Raw genomic sequence first — 23883 nt, 5'->3', positions numbered from 1 at the left:
GGTAGCCGTAATTCTCAATCATCTTGTGAATAGAGACTGTATTATTTTATTATAGTGCGAACTCATAGGTTTTACAGAACTCAATCTCCATAAACTGATTATTCCAGCTACATTCAATCCGATGATCAAGTTAAATATTATTCTTCTTGTATTCAAAGAACGCAACCTACAGAACTGAACCAGCCCACCAATCATATGATAAGTTCCTGATGCAATTAAACCGGTCAACGGTAAAATGCCTAGAAACCATCTTGTCCAAGCACTCTCAGTGTTATTAAATAAAAACCATTTTACAAAGTCAAAGTCAATATCAACACCAACAGCTTCTGGAACATGTTTCATTAGGCGAACATGGTATAGTAGAAATGGTAGTAGCAAATAACCAGAGGCCGTTTGAGGACTTATAGGAGATTTTTTATATAATCCCACAAAATAACCCGATAGTCCACCAATTAATCCAAACTTGCGATGAGAAATATCCTCCTTCTCAATTCGTTTAATAAACTTCCGTCCTTTCTTGTGACGACTTCTAATCAGGTTTATAGCAGATAGAGTAACTCCAGAAATAACGTGTGCGCCAATAGTATAAGTAAGTACTTCATGTGAATAGGATGGCAACAATTCCCTTACCATAGTAAGCACGTCATTGGGAGCGTAAGTCGGCTCAATTAATGGAACAACTAGAGTGTTCATTAGGTGCAACGGAGCATAGCCAAATAGTAAAGGCCATATGGAATTCCGTTGTACCCAAAGCAATCCCTTCCGGATATGATTGATATTGAACCAGTTTGGTAACCAACTTTTATCTTCATCATTGCTATGAAAGGAATCATCTAGATTTACCTCATTGGTAGGTATTGGGTCAAGTTCGGTAAGTTCCATTTTTCAATGCTAACGTTAAAGAAAGAGCTCTTTAATCCTATATTTGTGTTCAATGACTACTTGATTGTTTGTTATAAGGCTTGACTTTTCACATCGATTCTATGAAAACGACCTTTTATTCATTCACATTAAGACATCACATAAACATATAAAACGTATCTTGCTATTGTAATGAGCCTACCGTCGTGGTGTCCTCAATATAATCCAACTAAGTATGATCCAGTGACTGGTCAGGAGGTTTATTGTATCTGTAAGAAACCTGATAATGGCGAATTAATGGCCCTATGTGATGGATGTGAGGATTGGTTTCATTTCTCCTGTGTCAAACTACCTGAACTCTACAAAAATTTAGTATTCTCATTCTATTGCCCCTACTGTCAGGATGGTATCACGTATAATGCTCAACCTGGGGATCCTTTACCTAAAACTATTTGGAAGCGGAAATGCAGGCTTATTGAATGTTACAAGGAATGCGCTGCAAATAGTAAATACTGCTCTAGTGAACATGGAGAACTATATATGACAAATATGATTAAAAAGATGGGTGGTATGCACGAAAGTGTTACTGGGATCCTGAAACAGATGCTTAAAACCGAAAACTTTGAAAGCCTTGGTGCTAAGGAGCTTCCGCCAGCAGATAGGCAGCAAGATCCCGAACTATATGACAAGCTTTATGGATTTGATGTTCGCCTTAAGGAGCTTGAAGAACAAATTAATGAGCTCAATGAGCATAAACGTCCTGTTATTCGGGCAAGAATAGATGAATTGAACAATTACATTGCATGGCTTGACGACGTTAACAAAAACCTTTTCCACGAGGACTACGAAAGTGGGGATGAAATGGCATCTACCAAAAAGAAATCCAAAGCCAGCAAATGCAAGCGTAAGGCTAAGAAGAAATCCATCTGCGGCTACAAGCAAAATCATCAGATACCGACGTCTGCTGAAGAATTTGCGTCTGCATATGTAGAAGACGAAAGCACAGCCTATTCTGTATGCTGCAAACTTCGCTGTATTAAGCATCAAGACTGGGCAAATATTCTACTGAGATCCTGGAATTTTGAGCTAGAATCCATTGACAACTCCGAGCAAAGAACTCAACTATTAATCAATGTGCGAAAAGAACAATTGGCTATTCAGTTTCATGAAGCTCTAATCAACAAAAATAATATTAATGCACAGTGATGTGCCTGTTCCATTATTAATGTTATGAAGATTAAGTTTAGTGCCAGGAAGAGCTTTTCAAAGTTATGTAATATAAAATGTCTTAACTAGATATTAACTGATAAGCTGGCGATATAATACGATTTGAATGCACTATAATGAATCATAATTTAACTAGTTTAAAGCGTTATGCTATTACTTTTATATACTGCGATTGGGTAAAGCAAGTTCGCCTATAGGGCGATGCCTGAGGTGTGCAATGTTTGTAAAAAGCGCTTTACTTATTATTATTCACATATTTATATTTCTTACAAAAAACCATAAAACTATAACAGAAGATTTGGTGGAGACTGTACACCCCATATATGAGGATCCTATGCTGTCTGGTATGTTTTTATATCCCTTTTATGATGATTGAATCATCATATTGTGCTGTGCATCTAGTCCGTAATTACTAACAGTTTAAAGTTCATACTACAAATAAGATAATGAACGAACAGTTCAAAGTGTGGAAGAAGACCATTCCCTCGTTGTATCAATATATTACATCGTTTAAGCCAAGGTACGCTTTGGACGCTGAAGATTTGTGTACGCTGAATAAATGTTTTGTGTTTACTCATAAAATAGTTCCTCAGAAAGATAAGGGGGTACTGGAAGCGTCTGCATTAATAGCGATGGGCAGTAGGATATTTCAAATTGACTGCATTTTGCCCCTTGGTCTTCATGTGGAGGAACCTGAGTCTTCTAGTGAACCAGTTTTGCCGGACCCTCAATTTGGTGAAAGCCCAATTCCGCATGATTCTCTACAGCCTGTGTGGATATTCCCCGGCAAGAATATTTCCAGTGTGCAATTCATGGATGGACCGCATTTCAGAGCGGTAGCTATGTGTACAGACGGCTCCTTAGGTTGGTTCAAAGAGGGATCTGAAAATCCCCTATATGTGCTAGACGGAAAGGGACCAGCAAACTCTGGTAGTAGCACTAATGGTCAAAGTGCGAAGACCGAGAACAGTAAGTATATTGCGAACGAATTTGCAGTGTCTCAAGACGGTTCTGTTATTGTTAGGGTCCAAAGTGTGTCAAGTGGGAATGATGTGCACTGTACGCTACAAGTAGTTGATAATTCGGAAAACATTAGCAAGGTTAAGCATTCCACTACTCTTCAGAATATTTGCGTTACAAATGTGAAGTTTCACAACAAGTACTTATTTGGAATGTGCTGTAGTGACAACAAATTGGGATTCTGGGACGTCCGAACAGCAGGGAAGGCCATCTGGTGGTTGAACGAAGATAAGGAAGATGGCAGCCTAACGTGTTTTGAAACTTCACCTATACTAGATATGTTGTTCCTAACAGGTACTGATAGCGGCTCCATCAAATTATGGGATTTTAGGTCCGTAGTGGCGGGCTCCAAAGGTGAGCCAGCTACTGAACTACTTAGACTTTATCATCAAGACAACGATCCTGTCGTCGATATCAAGTTTGCGCTAAATTCCCCAACCACCTTCGTTACTATAGGTAAATCCGGTAATATTTACCACTGGGATATAGAATATATGCTACAACAAATATCAGAGGAGGATTCTGAGGAAGAATTGCCAACATTAGAGGACATCCAACAACAATGTTTGACATTCTTACACACTGGAGGAGGTAGGAGGTCCCTAGGTACCAATGTAAAGAGAAATACGGTAGCTTGGCACAGGGACTTCAGCGATGTAATTGGTTGTATCGATTCAGACGGTCTAGTTACAATCTATAAACCGTATTTTGGGAGGCCAGAAGAGAGTGCTGTTGAAGATGATGATGTTGGTATAAATAACAAATAGCAGTGTAGAAGAACTTGTAAAATAGGTAATTAGTATTGTAATGATAATTGTTTTCTTGTTGAATTAGCAATTTTCGAATCCAAACGTTAGATTCCTGTGACAAAAATGTAATATAAAACGCACGATTAAAGTTATGCTTTCTACATGGGATACGTACGTAAGATACGCAAAGCCCCATATGTCCTATATGTAATACTATTATACTAGGAACCTTACGTAGCTTCGAACAATAGAGGCAATCCTTTTAATTCTCACTACGAATGTATCTTACTTATTCCTTAGAATCATCCTGGCCTGCAGCATTCCTGTCACCTGTTTCCTAAATAACAAATAGTTAAAAGTCTAGAACACGAATATTGATATTACGTTTAAATAGACTTTCAACCATCTGTTCATTCTTAAAACTTGAAAGTGCAACAATGTGGCATTTAAACTACAATGTACCAATCCTACTCCTGGAATTACATACATAAATCATAAATACCATGGTTCCCAATTATACAAAGAGCTTGATTCCGTTCTATTGTTATGTATCACTTGTCATAATGCTTTGTAATAAGCTTATCATATTGTAAGCTTTTTAAAAAAAGCGTACTCTTCTTGCTCTCAAGCTCGCCTTTTACAACATAAGACATAAAACTGATGGCGGTTGAGCGTAGAACCTCTCAGAAATCAGATTTAGGTTCAGCGAGGATGACACCTATATTTAAACCACCTGAGCCAAAGAAGCGGAGCGATAGATCGCCGAAGCTCAGTCTACCACCTACGTTGCTAAGTAATGTTACGAATGAATCCAAAGCATATAACACACCAACCTCTGGCTCATACTTGCCCCCATCGTTGGCTCCAACACAAATTCAAACTCAGGATAGGCGTAGTGCTTATGAATTGGGAGATAATGGGTTAGGACAACAACTTTCAGCTTCGCAGAATGATTATACGAGTTCTGCATCCCTACCTAGTGCAAGGGTAAAGTTGAAAAGGCCGGTGCCACCTAGCATGCCTAATATACGGCTGCAAGTGGACAATGATCACCAACAATCATCTGCATCGCCCACTGTAGATCCATCTAATGAGCGTGGCAATGGGGCAAGTTCATTTTCTTCAGGTGCTCGTCGTGAATTCCACGTTCCGCTATCGGGCTATAGAAGCAACTTAACACATACGGATGTACAACAATTGGAGGATGCAGGATATCAAACTATAGGATATAATATGAATACTGAATTGTCTTCAGGTTCATCGCGTACATTAATATCGACACCGGGAGAGACCAATAGCAGCGATAACACAAGCGCAGCATCAGACATGAAGGATGTAGATGAGCTGGACGATACTATGTGGAACCATCTCCACTTAAAACATCAGATTATAGAACTGGGTGTTCTGGGCGAGGGTGCAGGTGGCTCAGTGACGAAATGCAAACTCAAAGATAGGTCAAAGATCTTTGCCCTAAAGACAATCACCACCCTGAATACAGACCACGTAACGCAGAAGCAGATATTCCGTGAACTACAGTTTAATAAGAGTTGCCAATCTGAGTTCATAGTGCGGTACTACGGAATGTTTACCGATGAAGAAACTTCCTCAATTTATATAGCGATGGAGTACATGGGCGGAAGGTCTCTTGACGCCATCTACAAGCACCTGTTGCAGTTTGGCGGCAGGGTCGGCGAAAGAGTAATTGGAAAAATTGCCGACAGCGTTCTGCAGGGTCTTTCGTACCTTCATGAACGTAAAATTATCCATCGCGACATCAAGCCGCAGAACATTTTACTAAACGACGCCGGCTACGTTAAACTATGCGATTTCGGCGTCAGTGGCGAGGTAGTCAACTCCCTTGCCACAACATTTACAGGAACATCATATTACATGGCTCCAGAGAGAATCCAGGGTCAGCCTTATAGCGTCACGAGTGATGTATGGTCACTTGGTCTGACATTGCTAGAAGTTGCGCAAGCCCGATTCCCTTTTGAGTCCACGAAAATGGCAGCCAATATGCCTCCAATTGAATTATTAATGCTCATTCTTACATTCACGCCGCAGCTAAATGACGATCCAGAGCATAATATTGTGTGGAGTAAGGCATTCAAGTCGTTTATTGAGTACTGTTTAAAAAAAGAGTCACGTGAAAGACCGTCTCCGCGTCAAATGTTACAGCATCCGTGGATTCTAGGTCAACGTAAGAGGAGTGTGAATATGGAGAAGTTCGTACAGAACTGCTGGCAGGCCAGATAACCTTCAACTTCCCTCCATATTGTAAAGCCTGTGAGGTTTCATTTTTATCATACCATACGTCAGTCATTATGTCGAAATTTTTTCAAATATAAGATGGCTGATTAAAAGAAAACTTCACAACATTATCATCCTTCAAGCAATATCATCTATTGAAAAAATCTCCACCATAATATTTCAACTGCAATGAGACTGGCACTATCACCAGCCATGAAGTCTATCATTAGACAACCAATTTTAAAGCCAAATATGTTTGCAACGGCAGGTCCAGTTACGAGTGGAAGATTGCTACACAACTTACAAGGCAAATCTTCCGGGACATTTCAGTCAAGATTTTATTCTCAGGAATCCGAAAAGGAACAGCCAAAAGAGGAATCTTCCAAAACCGAAGACTTGACTGAAGAACAACAAAAACTGAAGACTTTAGAAGAACAATTGGAGGCAAAAAGTAAGGACGCCGCAGAATTGAAAGACCGTTTACTGAGGTCAGTAGCTGACTTCCGTAACTTGCAGGAGGTCACGAAAAAGGACATTCAAAAGGCCAAGGATTTTGCATTGCAAAAGTTTGCCAGGGACTTATTAGAATCTGTGGACAACTTCGGACACGCATTACAAGCTTTCAAGCCAGAATCTCTAGAGAAATCACAGGAAATCAAGGACTTGTACACGGGTGTTAAAATGACTAAGGACGTTTTTGAAAAGACGTTGAAAAAGCATGGCATTGAAAAGATTGAGCCTTTGGGGGAACAGTTTGACCCTAACAAGCACGAGGCCACTTTTGAGCTTCCACAGCTGGATAAGGAGCCAGGGACAATCTTCCACGTTCAACAGGCAGGCTTCTCCTTAAACAACAGGGTCATCAGACCAGCCAAGGTCGGTGTCGTTAAGGACGTCGAAAAATAAGTGCTAATGTATCCAGCCTTTTCTGACCACTCTAGCCCCTCATAGACCTGTCTACAACGCTTTTAGCTCAGGTACAAATGCACCCCATGTATATAGCAACACGTACAAATACATTCTCAATACTTCTACGTTCTCTTAATCTCAATAGGTTCTTTATTCAGGGACAAATTACCCTTATGCTAAATCCGAAATACAAGCCCCATCTTTATAGGTACTCCATATAGTAGCACTTGGACTGACCAGCATACTAACTCCATCTAAATAGAAATCAACAAGGTTATTATATATAATAAATAGCCTAATGATTGTCCAATACGTCACATATATAGAGTTTACGATTACAATCGTAACATCAACTACGTGAACCAAAGCTAATTCGCACCTGTTAACTCTAAAAGCCCTTAATTATATACTAAATACCCAATTATAGAAACCAGGGCTGTACTAATCTGCTTTAGGATTCATTCCATGAAGTATTCTCCCAGGAGAAAAAAAACGTAATCTGTAACAGCAAAACAAGCAAAACCAAAACAAAACAAAACAAAACAATATCATAAAAATTCTATTATTGCTTAGTCTTGGTTCAAGGTATAGTTGCTTCATTGAGGTTCTGCAAGTTTGCTGAAGGTTAATATTTGAAATACGATTTGTAAAACAAACTACAAGACTTAAGAGTTTTTTTATGCGCGATTGGAGATCTCAGGGCGTCTGTATAATATTGTCCGTTTGATTTCGAGAATCCCACTCATTAGACGACAAGGTAACTAGATATAAGGCAGGATGAATTCGAGTTCACCTTGGCAAGGCTATGTAGGTAGTCCACCGATGCCTGGATCTGGTAATGGGATAGTGGGAGCGAGTTCAAGAGCCTCACTGCAATCTCAGTCACGTGATAACGGTGGGAAGATGAAGCATATTACGTTTGGGTCGTATATTATTGGTCCAACGTTGGGAGAGGGTGAGTTTGGGAAGGTTAAGCTAGGTTGGTCAAAGGCCAAGTCCAAGAAAGGGTCTCGTAATGTTGCCATTAAACTTGTGAGACGGGATTCTATTCCAAAGAACTCTGAGAAAGAGGTCAAGATCTTCCGTGAAATTAATGCACTAAAGTCCTTACGACACCCTAGTATTGTTAGGCTAGAAGAGGTGCTTCAGAATTCAAAGTACATAGGTATTGTGCTACAGTATGCTTCTGGAGGTGAGTTTTACAAATACATTCAAAAAAAAAGACGATTGAAGGACGCACAGGCTTGTAGATTATTTGCCCAGTTGATTAGCGGCGTCCATTACTTACATCATCGGGGCCTTGCTCATAGGGACTTAAAGTTGGAGAACTTGCTATTGGATGAACACGAAAATTTACTGATTACCGATTTTGGATTTGTCAACCAATTTCGCAGGAATGATATGATGAAAACTTCTTGCGGGTCACCGTGTTATGCTGCACCAGAGTTAGTTGTTACTACAAAACCATATGAGGCTCGTAAAGCAGATGTATGGTCATGTGGTGTTATATTGTACGCAATGCTAGCGGGATACTTGCCATGGGATGATGATCCAGAAAACCCAGAAGGTGATGATATCGCAAGGTTATATCATTATATCACAAAGACAAATTTAAAGTTCCCCGAGTACATTACTCCACTTCCACGAGATTTGCTTCGGAGAATCCTTGTGCCAAATCCTGAATTGCGATTAACTATAGAACAAATAGAGAAACACTTATGGTTGCAACCGCACGCACACTTTTTCTCATGGTCACCAGAAGGGTGGGTAGCGAAGACAAAAACTGAGTCCGAAAACAGCTACAGAGTTCCACCATCAAAAAATCTTACACCCAAGTCATCTTGCTCTGCGTCATCAACGAACTCCAAGGGAGATAAGCGCAATTCTTTAGTAATAGACTCAACGTTGTATCCACAACCGGCGCCTCCACAGGAATGCCCATCACACGCATTTACTAAGCCTACATCACCAACAGGTGAACTTGGAAAAGTCTCTCCGGTCCGTATACATGCAAGATGTAACTCTGCCGCATCAATAGCTTTACAGGCCGTTGTTGACGCAGAGAAAGACTTCTTCCGCCATTCTCAATCTACTCATTCGTTACACAGCGATTCATCTGCACAACAAACGCCCCCAATTTCGGCTGGCCGGAACCCGCCTTACGGAATTCCCAAATCTGTTACTCATAGCAATGCTATTTCTACTTCGCTAATGAATGAGGATAGCATCATTATCGAAGTAAGCCCACAAAAGAGTTGCATCCACACTATTGTGATAGCTAACAATAAGGAGGTTGCAAAACAACCGTCTAGTAACAAAGCGGGCCCTCTTCACCCTAGTGAACAATCCACTCTGATTATCAAAAAAGATAAAACATCACAGCATAGCAATTCCTTGCCTCAGTCAAATAGGAAGCCACGACCAACATCATACCAACCAGTTGGTTCAAGCTACTTAGTAACTTCCGATTACACATTCGGTAAGCCTATGAGGTCACCCTTTGCTCGTAAGCGTACCGAACATAACCAGGTAGATCAGATAATGGCTGATCCTATACAGAAGTTAACCTCTGCAGTTACTTCAGATAGAACTGCTTCAGATAATGGTAGCAAAAAATTGAGGATACCGGATGAGAATTGCATTCCAGAAGTTGATATATATGACATCCCAGTTAAACAAGATCTTTCAGCTGAAGTTACTCCAGGGGAAAATATCGGTATGTTCAGGAACGTTGATACAAAATACTTTAAACGGACATCATCTGTCCCTATTGATACTAAGTTAGACATACCCGAAACAGTTAATCAGAATCATATAGATTCCACACCAATTTCAGCTGAATCAGAATCATCATTAAATCCCAACCCGTTGAAAACGAATGCAGAAGAGAAGGGAACAACCTTATCAACAGGATACTCGTATTACAGCAACTCTAAAACTAGCATGCAGGCCTCTATTAAAGGACAGGGATATACCGGACAGGCTCCAGATGCTCAGAAAATGCCTTTACCTTTGGCTGCTAAAGAAAACGAAGATTCCTGGGGCTATATCGCGGAAAATCAACCCAGCAATATCCAAAAGCCTAATTCTGGCCGGCTCAAAGACACTGTCATCCAGGCAAGAACACAGCGCTTTTCGATGTTTGCTCCGAAGAGTAAGCCGATAATCACTGATGACTCTAAAAGTAAACGTAAGGCCAACAGGAACTCACTTACTATGATATCAAGCAACCAACATGCAGACAGTAATCGTCAACGAGAACAGAGCACGGCGAAGAGAGTTTTTGATTTTTTTAAGAGAAGGAGTCTTAGATTATGAATAGGAACTGATTTTTAACTCTATTGTGTAGTAATTATAATCACACTAAAGACTGAACAGGAAGCACACCTATGACATTCGTTCTGACAACATCTAGGGGGCGACAATAATCTCGTTCACATGTAAATTCATAGAAACAGCCATTACAATCGCACTAAAAGTAAAATTTAAACTATATTTAAAATGGTTGAAATGTACTTATACAGTTTCCTTAACATGTTTAGATGTTAGATGGGTACAAGAAGATTCTGACGGAAGCACCGAAGGTCTTGGCTGGCAAATTGGATCTGAACTTGGCTCTAACAACACCAGAGTTACCGTGAGTTCTGGTGATCTTACCCCAGATAACTCTGATCTTAGAACCTCTGACTTCTTTGGAGCATCTGTAGACGTAGGCGACTCTCTTACCCAAGTAGAACTTAGCGTCTTCTGGGTTAGCAACACCTTCAATCTTGACCAAAGAGACGTTTGGATTGTTAACGCTCTTGGATCTTTGGTAGGACAAGTGCTTACCTTTGACGTATACTGTAAAAAAGCGTTAGTAATCGGAATGAACTTGGATCGTATGGAGTCTGAATGCTCTTGAAGGTTCAGTTTGTGCTTTCTACTACGTATAAAAGTCCTTATGCATCGTTCTTACCACATTGCTGGAAATAGGTAAGAACATGAGGAGAGCAAATCATCGTCCCTTGAAGTAATCCACAGTTTAAAGCATTTATAATGTCACCAGTGTCATATAGTATTTCATGTGATAGGTATTCCCCATAAAATCATATCCCATAAATAGCACAACAATAATTTGACGTCCAATCTTTAATACATTATCCACAAACACACTCCAAATCAACAGACATTAATACGTTCATGCTGCTCTTAATAGTAACATACATCTGTGGGACTCAGCCATTTTTGTATACCTGCTGTAGTTTTTACAGTATAGTAGTATGTCTCCGTATTACTGAATTTGTTATAGGTTTGATGGTTAAGTGAAGAATACCCACAAAGGAGAGTTCACGATTCCCTGCCTACCGTGTGCCGTGGGAGAAGAAACGAAGCCTAGCCCGCAGGTTGCTAGGCGGAGTCCATCGCTTGGAACCCACACTAGCCTCCACGACGATTACTGCCGTCGTCGCAGGATTAGTTCCCATCTTCCAAGAAAAAATTAGAATCAAAATGTTTTGTTGTAGAAAACAATGTACGGATGTTTTATGCAGTCACGAGCCATTAAGCGCTTCAAGCCCATAAATCTCTGTAAGAAAAAACTCTACTGTCAGGTTAGGGCATAAAAAATAGTGTGCATTACAATTACCCGCACTAAAAGTTCTAGTAAGGGCATGAAAATATTACTTTTTTTTTGATCTGGAAAATTACAAATTTTCATATATAAGGAGGTATCTGCCACTGGTATCTGTTGTATCTAGTTTAACCTTTTGTTATTTTTTAAAAAAATTGTCGACGTACTTCATAGGATCATTTCTATAGGAATCGTCACTCTTTGACTCTTCAAAAGAGCCACTGAATCCAACTTGGTTGATGAGTCGCATAGCCTTTGCACCCAAGAGTGAGAATAAGGATTGTTCACTAGCTTGGTCCACAACCTCATGGTTTGGCCATCTATTACAACTTTGCTTTGCCTTTGCAAGCAGAGGCTACACCTTTTTAGGTATAGCCTCTGCAGAAAAGGCGCGATGATCTTGGCCCATGTTTGTGTACATCCTCGTGATGGACAAACCTGGGTGGGAGCGAATGGCAGTCTGACAAGTTTCAAAAATTATATATTCCTAATTTACACACCAAAGGGTTGGTGTGTGAAATAGGAGCTATACATCAAAGGTAGTGAGGAGTTACATAAGTTGGCAAATTAGAACGGGGCATCTTAATAGAAGATGTCTTTTTCCTGGGCTACGATTTTTAGAGCCAAGCGCTTGGAGTAGTATCTCGCAAGGGCCAAGTTACCTCCCATGAACCAAAAGTTTGGATGTCCGGAGTCTCTCCACATGGTTTGGATCTCTCCTTCCTTGTCCAATCCCCACACTGGATTCAATCTATCTGCAACTTTGTTACCAAACAATCTCCTTGCGGTTTCTTTCATGTTTGTATAACCCGTTGCCAAAACGACTACATCCAATCCTTCCAATTTGGTTCCATCGGTAAACTCAACGCCTGTTTTGAGGAATCTTTTGATACCAACTCCATGTTTGAGCTTGACCTTTTTTTCCACAATCAATGGGCTACATCCGACGTCAATATAGTACCCGGATCCTACACGGAAGTAAAGTCCAAATACACCGGTTCCGCCAAATCCTGCGTTGGTCTTAAAACCTACTTCGTTCAAGGAATCTAACAATTGCTTGTCCTGAATACAAGAAGAACGGAACTGCTGTTGCATAACGCCGTTCATCAAGTGTATAGGCATAGAATGAAAGATACGGTCAGCGGTTTCGGTTTTAGGACCATCTTCATCGTACAAGTCCTTGTTGTTGATTACAGTACCGTGAGTCGACGTGATAATACATGTCGATGACCTCTGCAACATGGTGACATCTACACCTTGTTCATAGAAATCCTGACAGATATCATGTGCGGAGTTACAGCCTCCAACAACAAGTGCTTTTCCTCCTTTGTATTGTGCCCCTGAACCGTGTTGGGACGAGTGCACAATTTTACCTTGAAAGTGTTCTTGGCCTTCAAAATGGGGGATACGTGGTTCACCTGAATGACCGGTGGCCATTACCAAGTGACTGGGTCTGAAGAAGTTTATGGCACCGGTTAAGTTGTTCCTTACTTCAACTTTCCACCTCCGTGTAACATCGTCGAACGAAGCACCAACGGCTGTGGTATCACATTGGATATTTAAGTCTAAGCTCTTAGCGTAACTATCAAACCAATCACCCAACTTGTCCTTAGGAGTATACACAGGCCAAGTAGGGGGAAAGTTGATATAAGGCATCTCGTCGTACCAGACAGGGTCGTGTAACACTAAGAATTTGTAACGGTTTCTCCAATTGTCGCCAACCTTATGGTTTTTCTCCACGATTAGAGAGTTGATTCCAAAGCTCTTTAACCGGGCCGCGAGGGATAAACCGCCTTGCCCGCCTCCCACAATTAACACTGTGGGTTGGTGGGTTTCAGTAAATGTTGTTTCACGTTCCCTGACCTCGAGCCAAGATTGTCGGTCCTTGTGTGGACCGTGATCAACCCCCTCAGGCCTATTACGAAGTACCTTTTCAGGACTAGCCTTTAAGTCTTCCAAGACGGTATATAATGTGAAGCACATTAATTTACCAGCCCCTGTAACAGGATCCTTTACAGCAGCTAATCTCCCTACGCCCTTTCCTGAACCAATCTTATTCACGAAATTGTAATAGATTTGGATCCATTCTATAGAAGGATGCTCTGCGGTTTTCTCGTGCATCACAACTTTACCAAACCCAAGCTTGTAACGGTAATCCGCCAAGTCGTCTAATACAATATCTTCAATTTTTACGGTGTATAACCGTGGAATCACCCGTTTTTTCAAGGCCTTGAGACCATTGAACGTATGGAAGTTCCAGCCAAGAGCTAAATGGTCTCTCCAAGCCACATGGTTTGCAAAAAGTCCATCAAACTTAGCATCAACGTGACGTTTGTCGAGACCAGCTTTTATATCCTGTAATACTGCGTTAAACTTTGAGACCCACTCCTCGACTAAAGATTTCAAGTGGTCATCGTTTATATCCTGGATTAACTCGGGATATGGTGTATGTACACCGTATATCTTAGCCGCGGGTAGATCGTGATTAACTGCATGTTCTAGGATTGGCGGGTAAATTTCTGTATTGTAATAGTCTTCCTGCGAATTACCACAAGTTGTGTGCTTGAGAACTGTTCCACAGGTAGTACATTTCTCGTGAGCGGATGGAGTGTTAGCTGCTGAAGGTGGCATGCCTAGGTTTTTTTTAGTTATATTAATTTGCCAATGGTTAAGATAACTCAAGTATTATAAAATTATATAAAATATCCTCCAACATCCAATAGCAAATGCAGCAGAACCCCTGTTTTATAAATGGGTTCGATGTATATAAATATTATCTCTGCTATATTTTTGTGTTGTGGGTTCTCTAAAAGTAATGCGGGTTCATTTAGGCTGGTCGCTGTCACTGGCGCCTGTCGCCGACTAAAACAGTTCTGTGTAGTCTCGGCGGTAGAAAAGAAGTCGTTTTTGGAAGGTTTCTAGCTGCAAAACCCAAATATGTTGTAGGCGAGACGTTTCCGTCGCATGGTGTGATTATTTTCAAGTTTGTAGTAATTCCAGTTTCTATTTCCTGACATCTTAAAGGCGATAGTCCTAAGCTAGGTAAAACAGTCAAACAAGCATTCCAATCTCTGATCGACACTATAGACCTAGAGTAAAGGTAATAGTATCTACAGTCCTGTGATAAGATATTCAAATTGGGAATTTAGTGATCTGTAGCTTTGTATTGCCGTTTAATTATCATTTAGCTTGATTGAAATGGTCTTAACACACGTATCTATCACAGATATTTGGTCTGAACTGTCTATCACCAGTCCTACCGTTGTGCTGACACTCACGTAAGTAGGCAGTCCAAACCTTTTTGTTAAAAGGCGACAAATTGTATTTGCAAACTCTCCAATTCCTCCATCAAGAGGCTCAAACAAAGAGGTCGTAACCACATTTGTCTCCTTATATAGCACCCCATATATTTGTGCTGCAAGATTTGTATTGTTTGAAAAGGATCCAACGGCTATGTTCACCGACAGTGGGGATTTTATATCCTTCACGATATCTATAGGTTTCTTAATCAAGAGTTGCACTGGCAAACCAAGCAAAGTCTCGTAAGACTTCTCAAGGGTCTCTATAGAGCTCATTAAAACGTTAAAATTATAGTTATTATTCCCATTACGCAGTAGCATGTATGAGGAAAAATATGTCGAAACGAAAGCAGACTTTTCTTCATCTTTTACACAGAACGCACAACCAATAATAAAAATTACTGATGACTTCTTACAAGGTTCCAATCGTGTCCATCTTTGCGTGCCGGGTCCCTGATTATGGTATCGGGGTAAAAGGGAAATTGCCTTGGCGTTTATCATCAGACATGACTTATTTTAGAGATGTCACATCGTCAACGTTCGAGCCCGATAAGCGTAATGCTGTTGTCATGGGGAAAAAAACCTGGGACTCAATGCCTAAGCAATTCAGACCACTTAAACACAGGCTAAATGTTGTTGTTTCTCGTTCATTCACCTCACAATGGGAGCATTCTGACATTATAAGAAGTAATGACCTTTCAAAGGCTCTGCAAAGACTTTCTGACCAATCTGAAGAGCTCAAACTTGAAAGAATATACGTCATTGGTGGCGCGCAGATCTATGACCAGACCATGCATTTATGTGACAATCTGTTAGTTACCAAGGTAGATCCCGTGACCGATGAGGCACGTAGTTTAGAAATAGACACTCAATTGGACGGCGAAAGAATTAATAAGGAATTCAAAGAAAATCTAGATAAACTAAGAGGCTTTATTCCACCATCAGTAACATTACCACAGGTGGGGGTATGGAGCGAAGAGCGAGGCCACAGACTACAATTTAGCTTGTATGAGCGCTCGTCATAAATGACTAAAATGCGACTATTAGGGTACAGTTGCTATTGACACCAATTAGACTACAAATCCTGCAATGCGTCGACGGATTATTATGACTTCTGTATCTTCAATCATATAACAATGTCATCTAATTCCGTTTAGGCTAGGTTTTTACTACTGCATTTATAGGTGTATCCTTTTTTGACAGTACGTATTTTGAAATTTTGGAAATCTGGTGAGAATGTTAACTACGCAATCGGTTGTTTAAACGGGTAATACGTCCCGATTGGGTATTCTTCTTCCTATCCTATTATCATGTCGCATTACATGAATGCATCTTCGTGGACTTCATTTCTCGAATCAATTACTTCGTTTAGTGGTGATTTATCAACTTCGACTGCTCCTCCGTTTATTTTATCTCCCACCTCTTTAGTAGAATACAGTCAGAATTGGGGCGAAACTTTTGAGCTAGCGCTAGACGCAACCTCTATAATCAACACTGAAGATGGAAAACCTGCAGAGGAACTTCGAATGCTGAAGATCGTTAAATGGTTTGTGTCAACGTTGAAATCACAGTATATTTCACGTAGCCAAGAATCAGGTTCTGAGAAAAAACCTCTAAATCCATTCCTCGGTGAAATATTTGTCGGCAAGTGGCCTAACGAGCAGCACCCGGAGCATGGTGAGACAATTCTACTTGCTGAGCAAGTATCTCACCATCCTCCAGTTACTGCTTATACGCTTATTAATGACAAGAAGAAAGTTCGCTTAGAAGGATACAATCAGGTCAAAGCATCGCTCTCCAGGATGATATTAAGTGTCAAGCAGTATGGTCATGCTGTGCTGTCTCTAGACGAACTGGACGAGCATTACCTGATCACTTTCCCCCCTTTACACTTGGAGGGGCTTTTGATCGCTTCACCATGTGTCGAGCTGGAAGGAAAATCCTACATTCAGTCATCGACCGGATTGTTCTGCGTATTTGAATATTCAGGTAAGGGATACTTCACTGGAAAAAGGAATTCCTTCAAGGCCAGAATTTTCCGCTCTCAAGGTGATGCTGAAGACAAGGAGAAGGCGCTCTACACTATCAGGGGACTGTGGTCCGATATTTCTTACATATCCGAGGGTGCTGGCTCCTCCAATGCGACTGCTGAGAAGGTGTTTTATAACGCCAAAAAATCCTCGTTTAAGCATCTGCAGGTGAAGCCAATTGAAGAGCAATTTCATCTTGAATCTAGAAGAGCTTGGGATAAGGTAGCTCGTGCCATCAGGTCAGGCGACTATGAAGCTATCCATAAAGAAAAGTCAGCAATAGAACAGCATAACCGCGACCTAAGAAAACAAGAGAAGGCGGAAGGTATCCAATGGCAAACAAGATGGTTTCAGCCAATCGACTACAGCAATGCACCTGAGTCTTCCGATAAACTTTTCAAGAGTCTCGCGAACGCTGCTGGACTTTCAACTGACAATGTCCCCAGTGGCACAATGGTTAAAGACCTGGACTCCAGAAAGAAAAGAATTCCCGCTATCCACTGGAGGTTTGTCAGAAGTAACTGGGACAACGAAAAAGAAGTTACATTATAAGAACCTCATTACTGTTGGTGGGGATTTTCCGCTGTTGATAAACATACGTAGCATACAACTGCGCTATGCGTAACTTAGCTACCATAAAACCCAACTACCATTGACACTAATAACAGTTTTATACTATGGATCTTTAATATACATTCGTACGATTTTAAAATGTATTGATCAACATATCAGAAAAAAGCAATTAGATTTCTTCCCTATGATAAAAATTTGTGAAGATGAGATGAGCTCTACTTAATATCATAGCAGTAGTTTAGAGTAAAGCTTAGCATTTGTACTAGAAGCGTTCAATTACTATGTCTACACCGAAAAACAGACCATCTCAGTATAGGCAGCCTTCCCGTAAGGGAAAGAAGGCTTGGAGAAAAAATATTGATCTTGAAGACATTGAGAAGAAGATAGAATTAAACAGAGAAAAGGAAATTACACATGGTACTGATAATTTGGCAAGTTTGCCCGGTGATGCATTATTTCAAGTTGATCTGGATGGGGATGAAGTTCTGAAAAGTAAACTTATTAAGAGGAAGCAGATAAAGAAAAACATTAAGTCCAAAGAAATTTTAGATTCAATCAAGTCTAATTCTAAGGTTCCTGCGGTAACCCATCCTAAAGCTGCTGCTTCTGAGAAGCGGTCTAAGATCCAGGGGGTATCTAAACATGAGCTAAGTAGACTTATGGCTTTATCTGGGAGAAAATTAGGCGAATCTAAGCTTAAGGCACAAGTTTATAAAGAAGGACTAGTTAAAGCAGGAAGTACAGATATCTGGGGTGAAAGCGACGTAGTGAGAACACCGTCAGGCTTTGAGTTAAACATTAAGAAGAAGAAAGTTCCTAATGAGTTGCTCAAAAAGTCAACGACTGGCTGGTCTGTTGCTACTATTGCTCCGGACACAATTAAACGTGCCCCAGTTAAAGTGAAGGAATTTGATGAAACTCCTCATGCAGGAAAGTCTTACAATCCAGACAAAGAACAGTGGAAAAATCTAATAAACCAGGAGTATCAAGATGAGCATGTGAAGGAAAAAAGAAGAGTCCAAATGGAAGAATACAAGAAAAAGATCCATCATCTTATGGAAACTTTAGAGGACGACGAAGAGAAGGATTCTGAAGATGACGGATCTTCTATTTCTGATGCTGATGAACAAGGTGAAGAAGAATCGGACCAAGTTAGACTATCTGTGAATCCACCAGCCAAGTACAAGAAAAAGACAAAGTACCAAAGGAACAAAAAGAAGAGACACGAAGAGAAAGTTAAGCTGCAGCATCAACTAAAAGAACTGAAGACCCAGCTGCATGATCTAGAGAAGCTTGAAGCGCTGCAGGAATCGGTTGCCAGCGAACCTAAAGGGGCTTTAGATCATCCTGGTAAAGTAGGCAAAGAAAAGAAGAACAAGAAGCATAAACTTGGTACCAAGCATTCTGTTATTGATGGTCAACTTGAAGTCAAATTTTCCGATGAACTTTCTGATTCTTTGAGAAAGCTGAAACCTGAAGGTAATCTTTTATATGAAAATGTGAAGAAATTGCAGAGTGGTGGTAAGATTGAAACCAGAGTTCCTATAATGAAGGGCAGAAGATATAAGCAGAAGATTACTGAAAAGTGGACTTACAAAGATTTTAAATAACCCCATTGGGTATAGATTTGGGTAATAAAACTGCGTGTATATAATAGATTATATATATTGGTTCAGTGCATTTATATTTTTACTATCGTGTAATAAATATCTTTTAGACTAAAACTCAACTAGGAAATGACAACAATTTAGATGATAGAAAACACCAAATAGATAAATCTCGGTTGCAAGTGAATACTGCAGCATGTCAGAGGTACGAAAATCACGCTTAATCCTTGTCCCATGCCATTCAATTTGGAAAGAATCATATCCAAAGTGCCAAGCTGCTAACCTCGGCCAATTACCAGAACATTGGTATTTAGCTCCGTTTCAGCTTGAAGGAAACGATCATATAGCTTTCATAAAGCACGCAGTATTTGGAATTCGTGAGTTAGTCAATGATCTGGTTTCTGGGATATTAATATTTAGTGGTTCGCAAACTAAAAAGGAAGCCGGTCCAATCTCGGAAGCTTGCAGCTATTATTCAATGGCTCAAAAATTGCTAACTTGGATAGAGCTAGGAAAAACAGTTCCGGATCAGTTGAAGGATGACATCGAGATAATACCGAATTGCAAAGCTATAATTAATACTTTGCAAGATAAATATAGAATCACTGTTGCTGAGTTATTTGAGAAACACATATCTACAGAGGTTTTTGCCTTAGATTCATTTGATAATCTCCTTTACTCTATTGGAAGGTTCCATGAACTTACGAGTTATTATCCTGTGGGAATAACAATAGTTGGATTTGGGTTTAAGAAGGAACGTTTTCTAAATTACCACGCTAAAGCCATTGATTTCCCAAGTGAGAGAATCAAATACATTTCTAAGGAACCTATTCCAGATTATAGTGATCCAAAAGCTATAGAAGGTTATTTCACAACTTTAAAAGAGTTAGAAAAAAAGAATGCATTATGCTTATTTGCATCCGATTGGTATGGAACGAGGGATACCTTAGCATTAAAAAAAAATAGCAGAAACCCTTTTAAAAAGAACCACAGATATTCGCTGCCACTTCATCACTTACAGAACGAAGACTTTAAAATCATAGATGATCAACAGTACTATAATCAGTTTATTAGCGGGAAAATGCCATGGTCTGTTAGCTGAAAGGATATTTTTAAACTTAACCTTTGTTGTATGGTATGAAGGAAGATTATCATGAGTGCTGTTTAGCTGCTCTTAACTACTAGTCAACCTGCGCATCAACTCATTCCTCTCTTTCTCCCAGTTATTTATTTGATGGAGCTTGGACCGTAGAGATTCGATTTCAGCATCAATTGAAATGATAGCATTGTCTGACCCTAAGGAATGGTATTGCCATTGCATTCCGGATGTTATTTCCAACAGATAATCATGGTATTTAATCAAGGACGGCCTTTGTGAAATAGTAATAAAGTTGAAGGAATAAGTTTTCAACATGTTGAATAAATAATCCTCCATATCTGCACTAATTGCATTCGTTGCTTCATCAAGGACAATATATTTAGGCCTATGGAACATTATCCGGGCAAAATTCATTCTCTGTTTTTCACCACCGCTCAATATGTCTTTCCAATCTGCGATAGTGTCGAGATAGGTCAAACCAATTCCACGTTTTAACAAGTAATCGAGCCGGACTTGTCTTAGGACTTCAACTATTTGTTCGTCCTTATGACCATTTTCATAAAATGTATCTACCGACATTGGGTATATTATTTGATCTCTAAATGTTCCTCCTTGCATAAAGTATGGTCTTTGGGCGATACACATCAAGTCCTGCTCTGCTGGAATAGAGATCAATCCAGTCTTATTGTAAATGGGCCAGATCTCAGCTATAATTCTTTGGATCGAAGTCTTACCACAACTGTTTGGACCCAAAATTAACAAGCTACTACCCTTAGCCCTAAAGCTTGTCCCATACCTTGGAACGGCAGAAGTGTCAGAGAGTGCCTTTGTCATTTCAGCAGCTGTAAGTTGTGGAATATGAAACTTCAGTTTACTGATCAGCTTGTTACCACTTAGCCCCGCAGGCGATGGAATAACAACGTCGATGTTCTCCAATCTGATTCCGTCGAAGTTGCGTTGCACTGTCCCACGTATCTCCTTTGGAGTTTTCTTACAAACCTCTGGTGAGACTCGCGCTTCATCACTAGGAACTTCCATTATTCCATACTTGAAATCGGATGAGTGAACACGATGTAGTACTGTCAAAAGGCTAAAAATGCGACCTGTGTATCCTGTTAGCTGTGAAATATCTTTAATTGAGTACATCAATCTACTTCCAGCGTCAGCAAGGTTCAACATTAATCTCTTATTGACAATGAACTCTTTCATACTCAATTCCTCGTTGTTAACACCTGTTGCCAAAGTCATTAACACAATTGGTATGGAAGCATACGAATATCCAAGTGCTGACCATGTATATTTCAAGATGTAATCTTCGATGATACTATAACAAATCTTTTTACGGTAAACTAACAACATCTGCTTCATCAACTTCTCATATATTGTCAATACTTTTGTTCTCTCCACTTGTGTTCCCTGGTAAAATGCAATTTCCTCACTGTTGTTGATCATGTTCAAGTGATACTTATAATAGTCACCCTCTGCACTTGACCTGCTGCTAACCAGTTTGCCAAGTGGAGGCGTATATCTTCTCAGGATATAAGCTGTCAAGAGATAGTTCATGAAAATACCGGACACCGCCAAGGATCCCAAGTTGTCGCGGAGGTAGAAAGCAAAGAACACTAAATCAATCACCGGCTTAGCAATATTAGCGAATAAGCTTGTGACTGCATCACAGAATTTGTTCAAATCATTCGCAATGGAATTGTCAATATTTGCAATTACGTTTTTCATGGCATCTTCGTCAAACATCACCTTATAAAACACCAAGCGCTTGTCCAGATACATGTCATGGATGTACCTTGTTAGGTAAGTCCTAAATCTCAGACTTAATTTTCGCTGCAAATACTTGATCGCAGTATTAGTATAAGAAGCAGGAAATGCAACCAAAAACCAGCATGCGATATCAATCATAAACTTGGATTTTCGACCGGCGATAATGTCCTTCACAATGTGTCCATCTAATTTCGCCACGCCTAGCGACAGTGTCGTTCTCATGACAAGAAAAACAACCTGCAGAACGATAAGCAAAGAGTTTTTATCAGTAAGAGTAGGGACTAAAATCCTCAGAATAACATTCAGTTGCATTAAAAATTTCGAATGAAATATCTTCGAGGCACTACCGCTTCCAAAATACTTAAACAGAAATTTGTCGTACTCGTACCTATCCGCATTCATGGGTTTAATTATCACTTTCTTACTCTTATTACTACCATAGCACGGTACATACATTTCTCTGGCACCATCCTTAAGTAGCACCTGAGATCTAGTACGGATTAAAACGTTCTTCCGTTTAGTTATTCGAATAACACGCCGATATAATGACATTAAAGCACCATACACCCCTAACGATAGAACACAACACATAAACCAAAATGTAAAGCGCAGACGCTTTCCGCGGGTACCTCTTGTGGCTTTAATCGTATCCCATGTACGAAGCACTATTGTAGAAACATCTTCATTCTTAAAAGCACTTAATGCTCCTTGCAGTTTTTGAACAAACACTAAACAAGAAGACATAGCACGAACACCCTACTTATTCAGATCGATTGCCTCTTAACGTTTTAAGTTTAAAACTAGAAGTGATTTCGAGCTCTTATAATATTTAATGCGCCGTTGTGTTGATCATCGATTAGCTCCAATTATGGGGAAGTTGTGACTTAATTGGTCGCTTCGGGCTTTAGGAGGTGACGAAAATGTAAACCTTAACTTGGCAGGAATAATAAAATGGCTTGTTGGAGGGCTCCTACTGTGAAGCCCAGGTAATTTAGACTAAGTTGCAAGAGTACACAGGACTAGGCATACCTGATATCCTATTACTAAACCATAGAGATGTTTAGTGTTCAGGTTCTTTGTTTGTTCAGTTGTATAAACGCCGATCGCTCATCCCCACACATTTATTTGTACAATAAACAACCAAAAAATAATCGCCTTTAATGATTAGCAAGGTACAGGGACAGACTCTCTTGGGTATTGGATCCGACATCGTATTTTTGCCGCGGTTTAGGAAGATAATTAAAGCACTTCCGGCAGTACATCAACCTTCACTGGTCTGTTTGCCGTCGATATGTCGCAAGTTTATGCACCCGATGGAAACTGAGCACCTAAAGTCGCTTCTTCTTCGCGATGCTAGTAATGAAAGCGCAGCAGTTCGATACATAGCTGGTGTTTGGGCGACCAAAGAAGCTGTTTATAAGGCACTCAGCTCTTCCGTCGTACCTGACCATTTACCGCCAGCTTCTACAATCTATACAAAACTATGCTACAAAGTAAACTACCAAGACGTGGGACGCCCAATGGTTATTCTAGACCCCAAATTTCGTTCGAAGACTGCGTACAAATTATTTTGGGACCGATATGTTACAAACTCAGAGTTTCTGGTGACCATTTCCCATGATACAGACTATTTAATATCATTCGTAGCACATGTCAGAAATGAATACATGTCAGAAATGAAACCATGCAAGAAACAGCCAGAAAGTCTCCGCCTGATGACCACAAAGAATATAAACTGAGAAATGATCCAGTAGCGAGTGATATGATTCTGCAATACATTTCTTTAATAAATTTCATCCTCACGTGATTATTCATAGTAGAAAAATTTTCTGTTTCGTTTGAATTTATATATTAATTATAATCGATTAGAG

General features: G+C 40.0%; 15 protein-coding genes and 1 non-coding gene across 16 annotated transcripts; 11 read left to right on the top strand and 5 right to left on the bottom strand.

The window, feature by feature from the left end:
• Positions 1–18: 18 nt before the first annotated feature.
• MCP1 (Mcp1p) lies at positions 19–882 on the bottom strand (the record flags this gene model as incomplete). The annotated part of the gene is made up of 1 exon (XM_018130563.1): positions 19–882. One exon carries the CDS (start codon positions 880–882, stop codon positions 19–21), a length of 864 nt encoding a protein of 287 aa, XP_017986052.1.
• A 171-nt stretch (positions 883–1053) lies between these two features.
• Positions 1054–2067, top strand: SPP1 (Spp1p; the record flags this gene model as incomplete). Its single annotated transcript, XM_018130562.1, has 1 exon — positions 1054–2067. One exon carries the CDS (start codon positions 1054–1056, stop codon positions 2065–2067), a length of 1014 nt encoding a protein of 337 aa, XP_017986051.1.
• A 467-nt stretch (positions 2068–2534) lies between these two features.
• Positions 2535–3875, top strand: AW171_hschr2864 (HBR153Cp; the record flags this gene model as incomplete). Its single annotated transcript, XM_018130561.1, has 1 exon — positions 2535–3875. One exon carries the CDS (start codon positions 2535–2537, stop codon positions 3873–3875), a length of 1341 nt encoding a protein of 446 aa, XP_017986050.1.
• Positions 3876–4568: 693 nt separating this feature from the next.
• MKK1 (mitogen-activated protein kinase kinase MKK1) lies at positions 4569–6113 on the top strand (the record flags this gene model as incomplete). Its single annotated transcript, XM_018130560.1, has 1 exon — positions 4569–6113. One exon carries the CDS (start codon positions 4569–4571, stop codon positions 6111–6113), a length of 1545 nt encoding a protein of 514 aa, XP_017986049.1.
• A 183-nt stretch (positions 6114–6296) lies between these two features.
• Positions 6297–7013, top strand: MGE1 (mitochondrial nucleotide exchange factor MGE1; the record flags this gene model as incomplete). Its single annotated transcript, XM_018130559.1, has 1 exon — positions 6297–7013. One exon carries the CDS (start codon positions 6297–6299, stop codon positions 7011–7013), a length of 717 nt encoding a protein of 238 aa, XP_017986048.1.
• A 780-nt stretch (positions 7014–7793) lies between these two features.
• Positions 7794–10334, top strand: AW171_hschr2861 (HBR150Cp; the record flags this gene model as incomplete). The annotated part of the gene is made up of 1 exon (XM_018130558.1): positions 7794–10334. One exon carries the CDS (start codon positions 7794–7796, stop codon positions 10332–10334), a length of 2541 nt encoding a protein of 846 aa, XP_017986047.1.
• A 220-nt stretch (positions 10335–10554) lies between these two features.
• AW171_hschr2860 (60S ribosomal protein eL33) lies at positions 10555–11241 on the bottom strand (the record flags this gene model as incomplete). The annotated part of the gene is made up of 2 exons (XM_018130557.1): positions 10555–10859; positions 11223–11241. The coding sequence occupies 2 exons, from the start codon at positions 11239–11241 to the stop codon at positions 10555–10557; spliced, it is 324 nt and encodes a 107-aa protein (XP_017986046.1).
• A 546-nt stretch (positions 11242–11787) lies between these two features.
• On the top strand, positions 11788–12097 carry AW171_hschr2859. Its single transcript, XR_001930074.1, has one exon. It is a non-coding gene; the product is annotated as an HBRSNR17 (small nuclear RNA).
• A 113-nt stretch (positions 12098–12210) lies between these two features.
• On the bottom strand, positions 12211–14259 carry AW171_hschr2858 (flavin-containing monooxygenase; the record flags this gene model as incomplete). Its single annotated transcript, XM_018130556.1, has 1 exon — positions 12211–14259. One exon carries the CDS (start codon positions 14257–14259, stop codon positions 12211–12213), a length of 2049 nt encoding a protein of 682 aa, XP_017986045.1.
• A 542-nt stretch (positions 14260–14801) lies between these two features.
• Positions 14802–15203, bottom strand: AW171_hschr2857 (proteasome assembly chaperone 4 family protein; the record flags this gene model as incomplete). Its single annotated transcript, XM_018130555.1, has 1 exon — positions 14802–15203. The coding sequence occupies one exon, from the start codon at positions 15201–15203 to the stop codon at positions 14802–14804; it is 402 nt and encodes a 133-aa protein (XP_017986044.1).
• Positions 15204–15331: 128 nt separating this feature from the next.
• On the top strand, positions 15332–15952 carry DFR1 (dihydrofolate reductase; the record flags this gene model as incomplete). The annotated part of the gene is made up of 1 exon (XM_018130554.1): positions 15332–15952. The coding sequence occupies one exon, from the start codon at positions 15332–15334 to the stop codon at positions 15950–15952; it is 621 nt and encodes a 206-aa protein (XP_017986043.1).
• Positions 15953–16237: 285 nt separating this feature from the next.
• Positions 16238–17509, top strand: KES1 (oxysterol-binding protein KES1; the record flags this gene model as incomplete). The annotated part of the gene is made up of 1 exon (XM_018130553.1): positions 16238–17509. One exon carries the CDS (start codon positions 16238–16240, stop codon positions 17507–17509), a length of 1272 nt encoding a protein of 423 aa, XP_017986042.1.
• A 302-nt stretch (positions 17510–17811) lies between these two features.
• On the top strand, positions 17812–19140 carry NOP53 (Nop53p; the record flags this gene model as incomplete). Its single annotated transcript, XM_018130552.1, has 1 exon — positions 17812–19140. The coding sequence occupies one exon, from the start codon at positions 17812–17814 to the stop codon at positions 19138–19140; it is 1329 nt and encodes a 442-aa protein (XP_017986041.1).
• Positions 19141–19333: 193 nt separating this feature from the next.
• AW171_hschr2853 (uncharacterized protein) lies at positions 19334–20239 on the top strand (the record flags this gene model as incomplete). The annotated part of the gene is made up of 1 exon (XM_018130551.1): positions 19334–20239. The coding sequence occupies one exon, from the start codon at positions 19334–19336 to the stop codon at positions 20237–20239; it is 906 nt and encodes a 301-aa protein (XP_017986040.1).
• Positions 20240–20311: 72 nt separating this feature from the next.
• On the bottom strand, positions 20312–22756 carry PXA1 (ATP-binding cassette long-chain fatty acid transporter PXA1; the record flags this gene model as incomplete). Its single annotated transcript, XM_018130550.1, has 1 exon — positions 20312–22756. One exon carries the CDS (start codon positions 22754–22756, stop codon positions 20312–20314), a length of 2445 nt encoding a protein of 814 aa, XP_017986039.1.
• Positions 22757–23172: 416 nt separating this feature from the next.
• PPT2 (holo-[acyl-carrier-protein] synthase) lies at positions 23173–23751 on the top strand (the record flags this gene model as incomplete). Its single annotated transcript, XM_018130549.1, has 1 exon — positions 23173–23751. The coding sequence occupies one exon, from the start codon at positions 23173–23175 to the stop codon at positions 23749–23751; it is 579 nt and encodes a 192-aa protein (XP_017986038.1).
• Between the last annotated feature and the right edge of the window lie 132 nt (positions 23752–23883).

This window comes from Eremothecium sinecaudum, chromosome II (genome assembly GCF_001548555.1).
Source record: "Eremothecium sinecaudum strain ATCC 58844 chromosome II, complete sequence".
Lineage (NCBI taxonomy): Eukaryota > Fungi > Ascomycota > Saccharomycetes > Saccharomycetales > Saccharomycetaceae > Eremothecium > Eremothecium sinecaudum.
The sequence above is the reverse complement of the archived record's forward strand: the minus strand, read 5'-3'. Positions and strand labels throughout refer to the sequence as shown.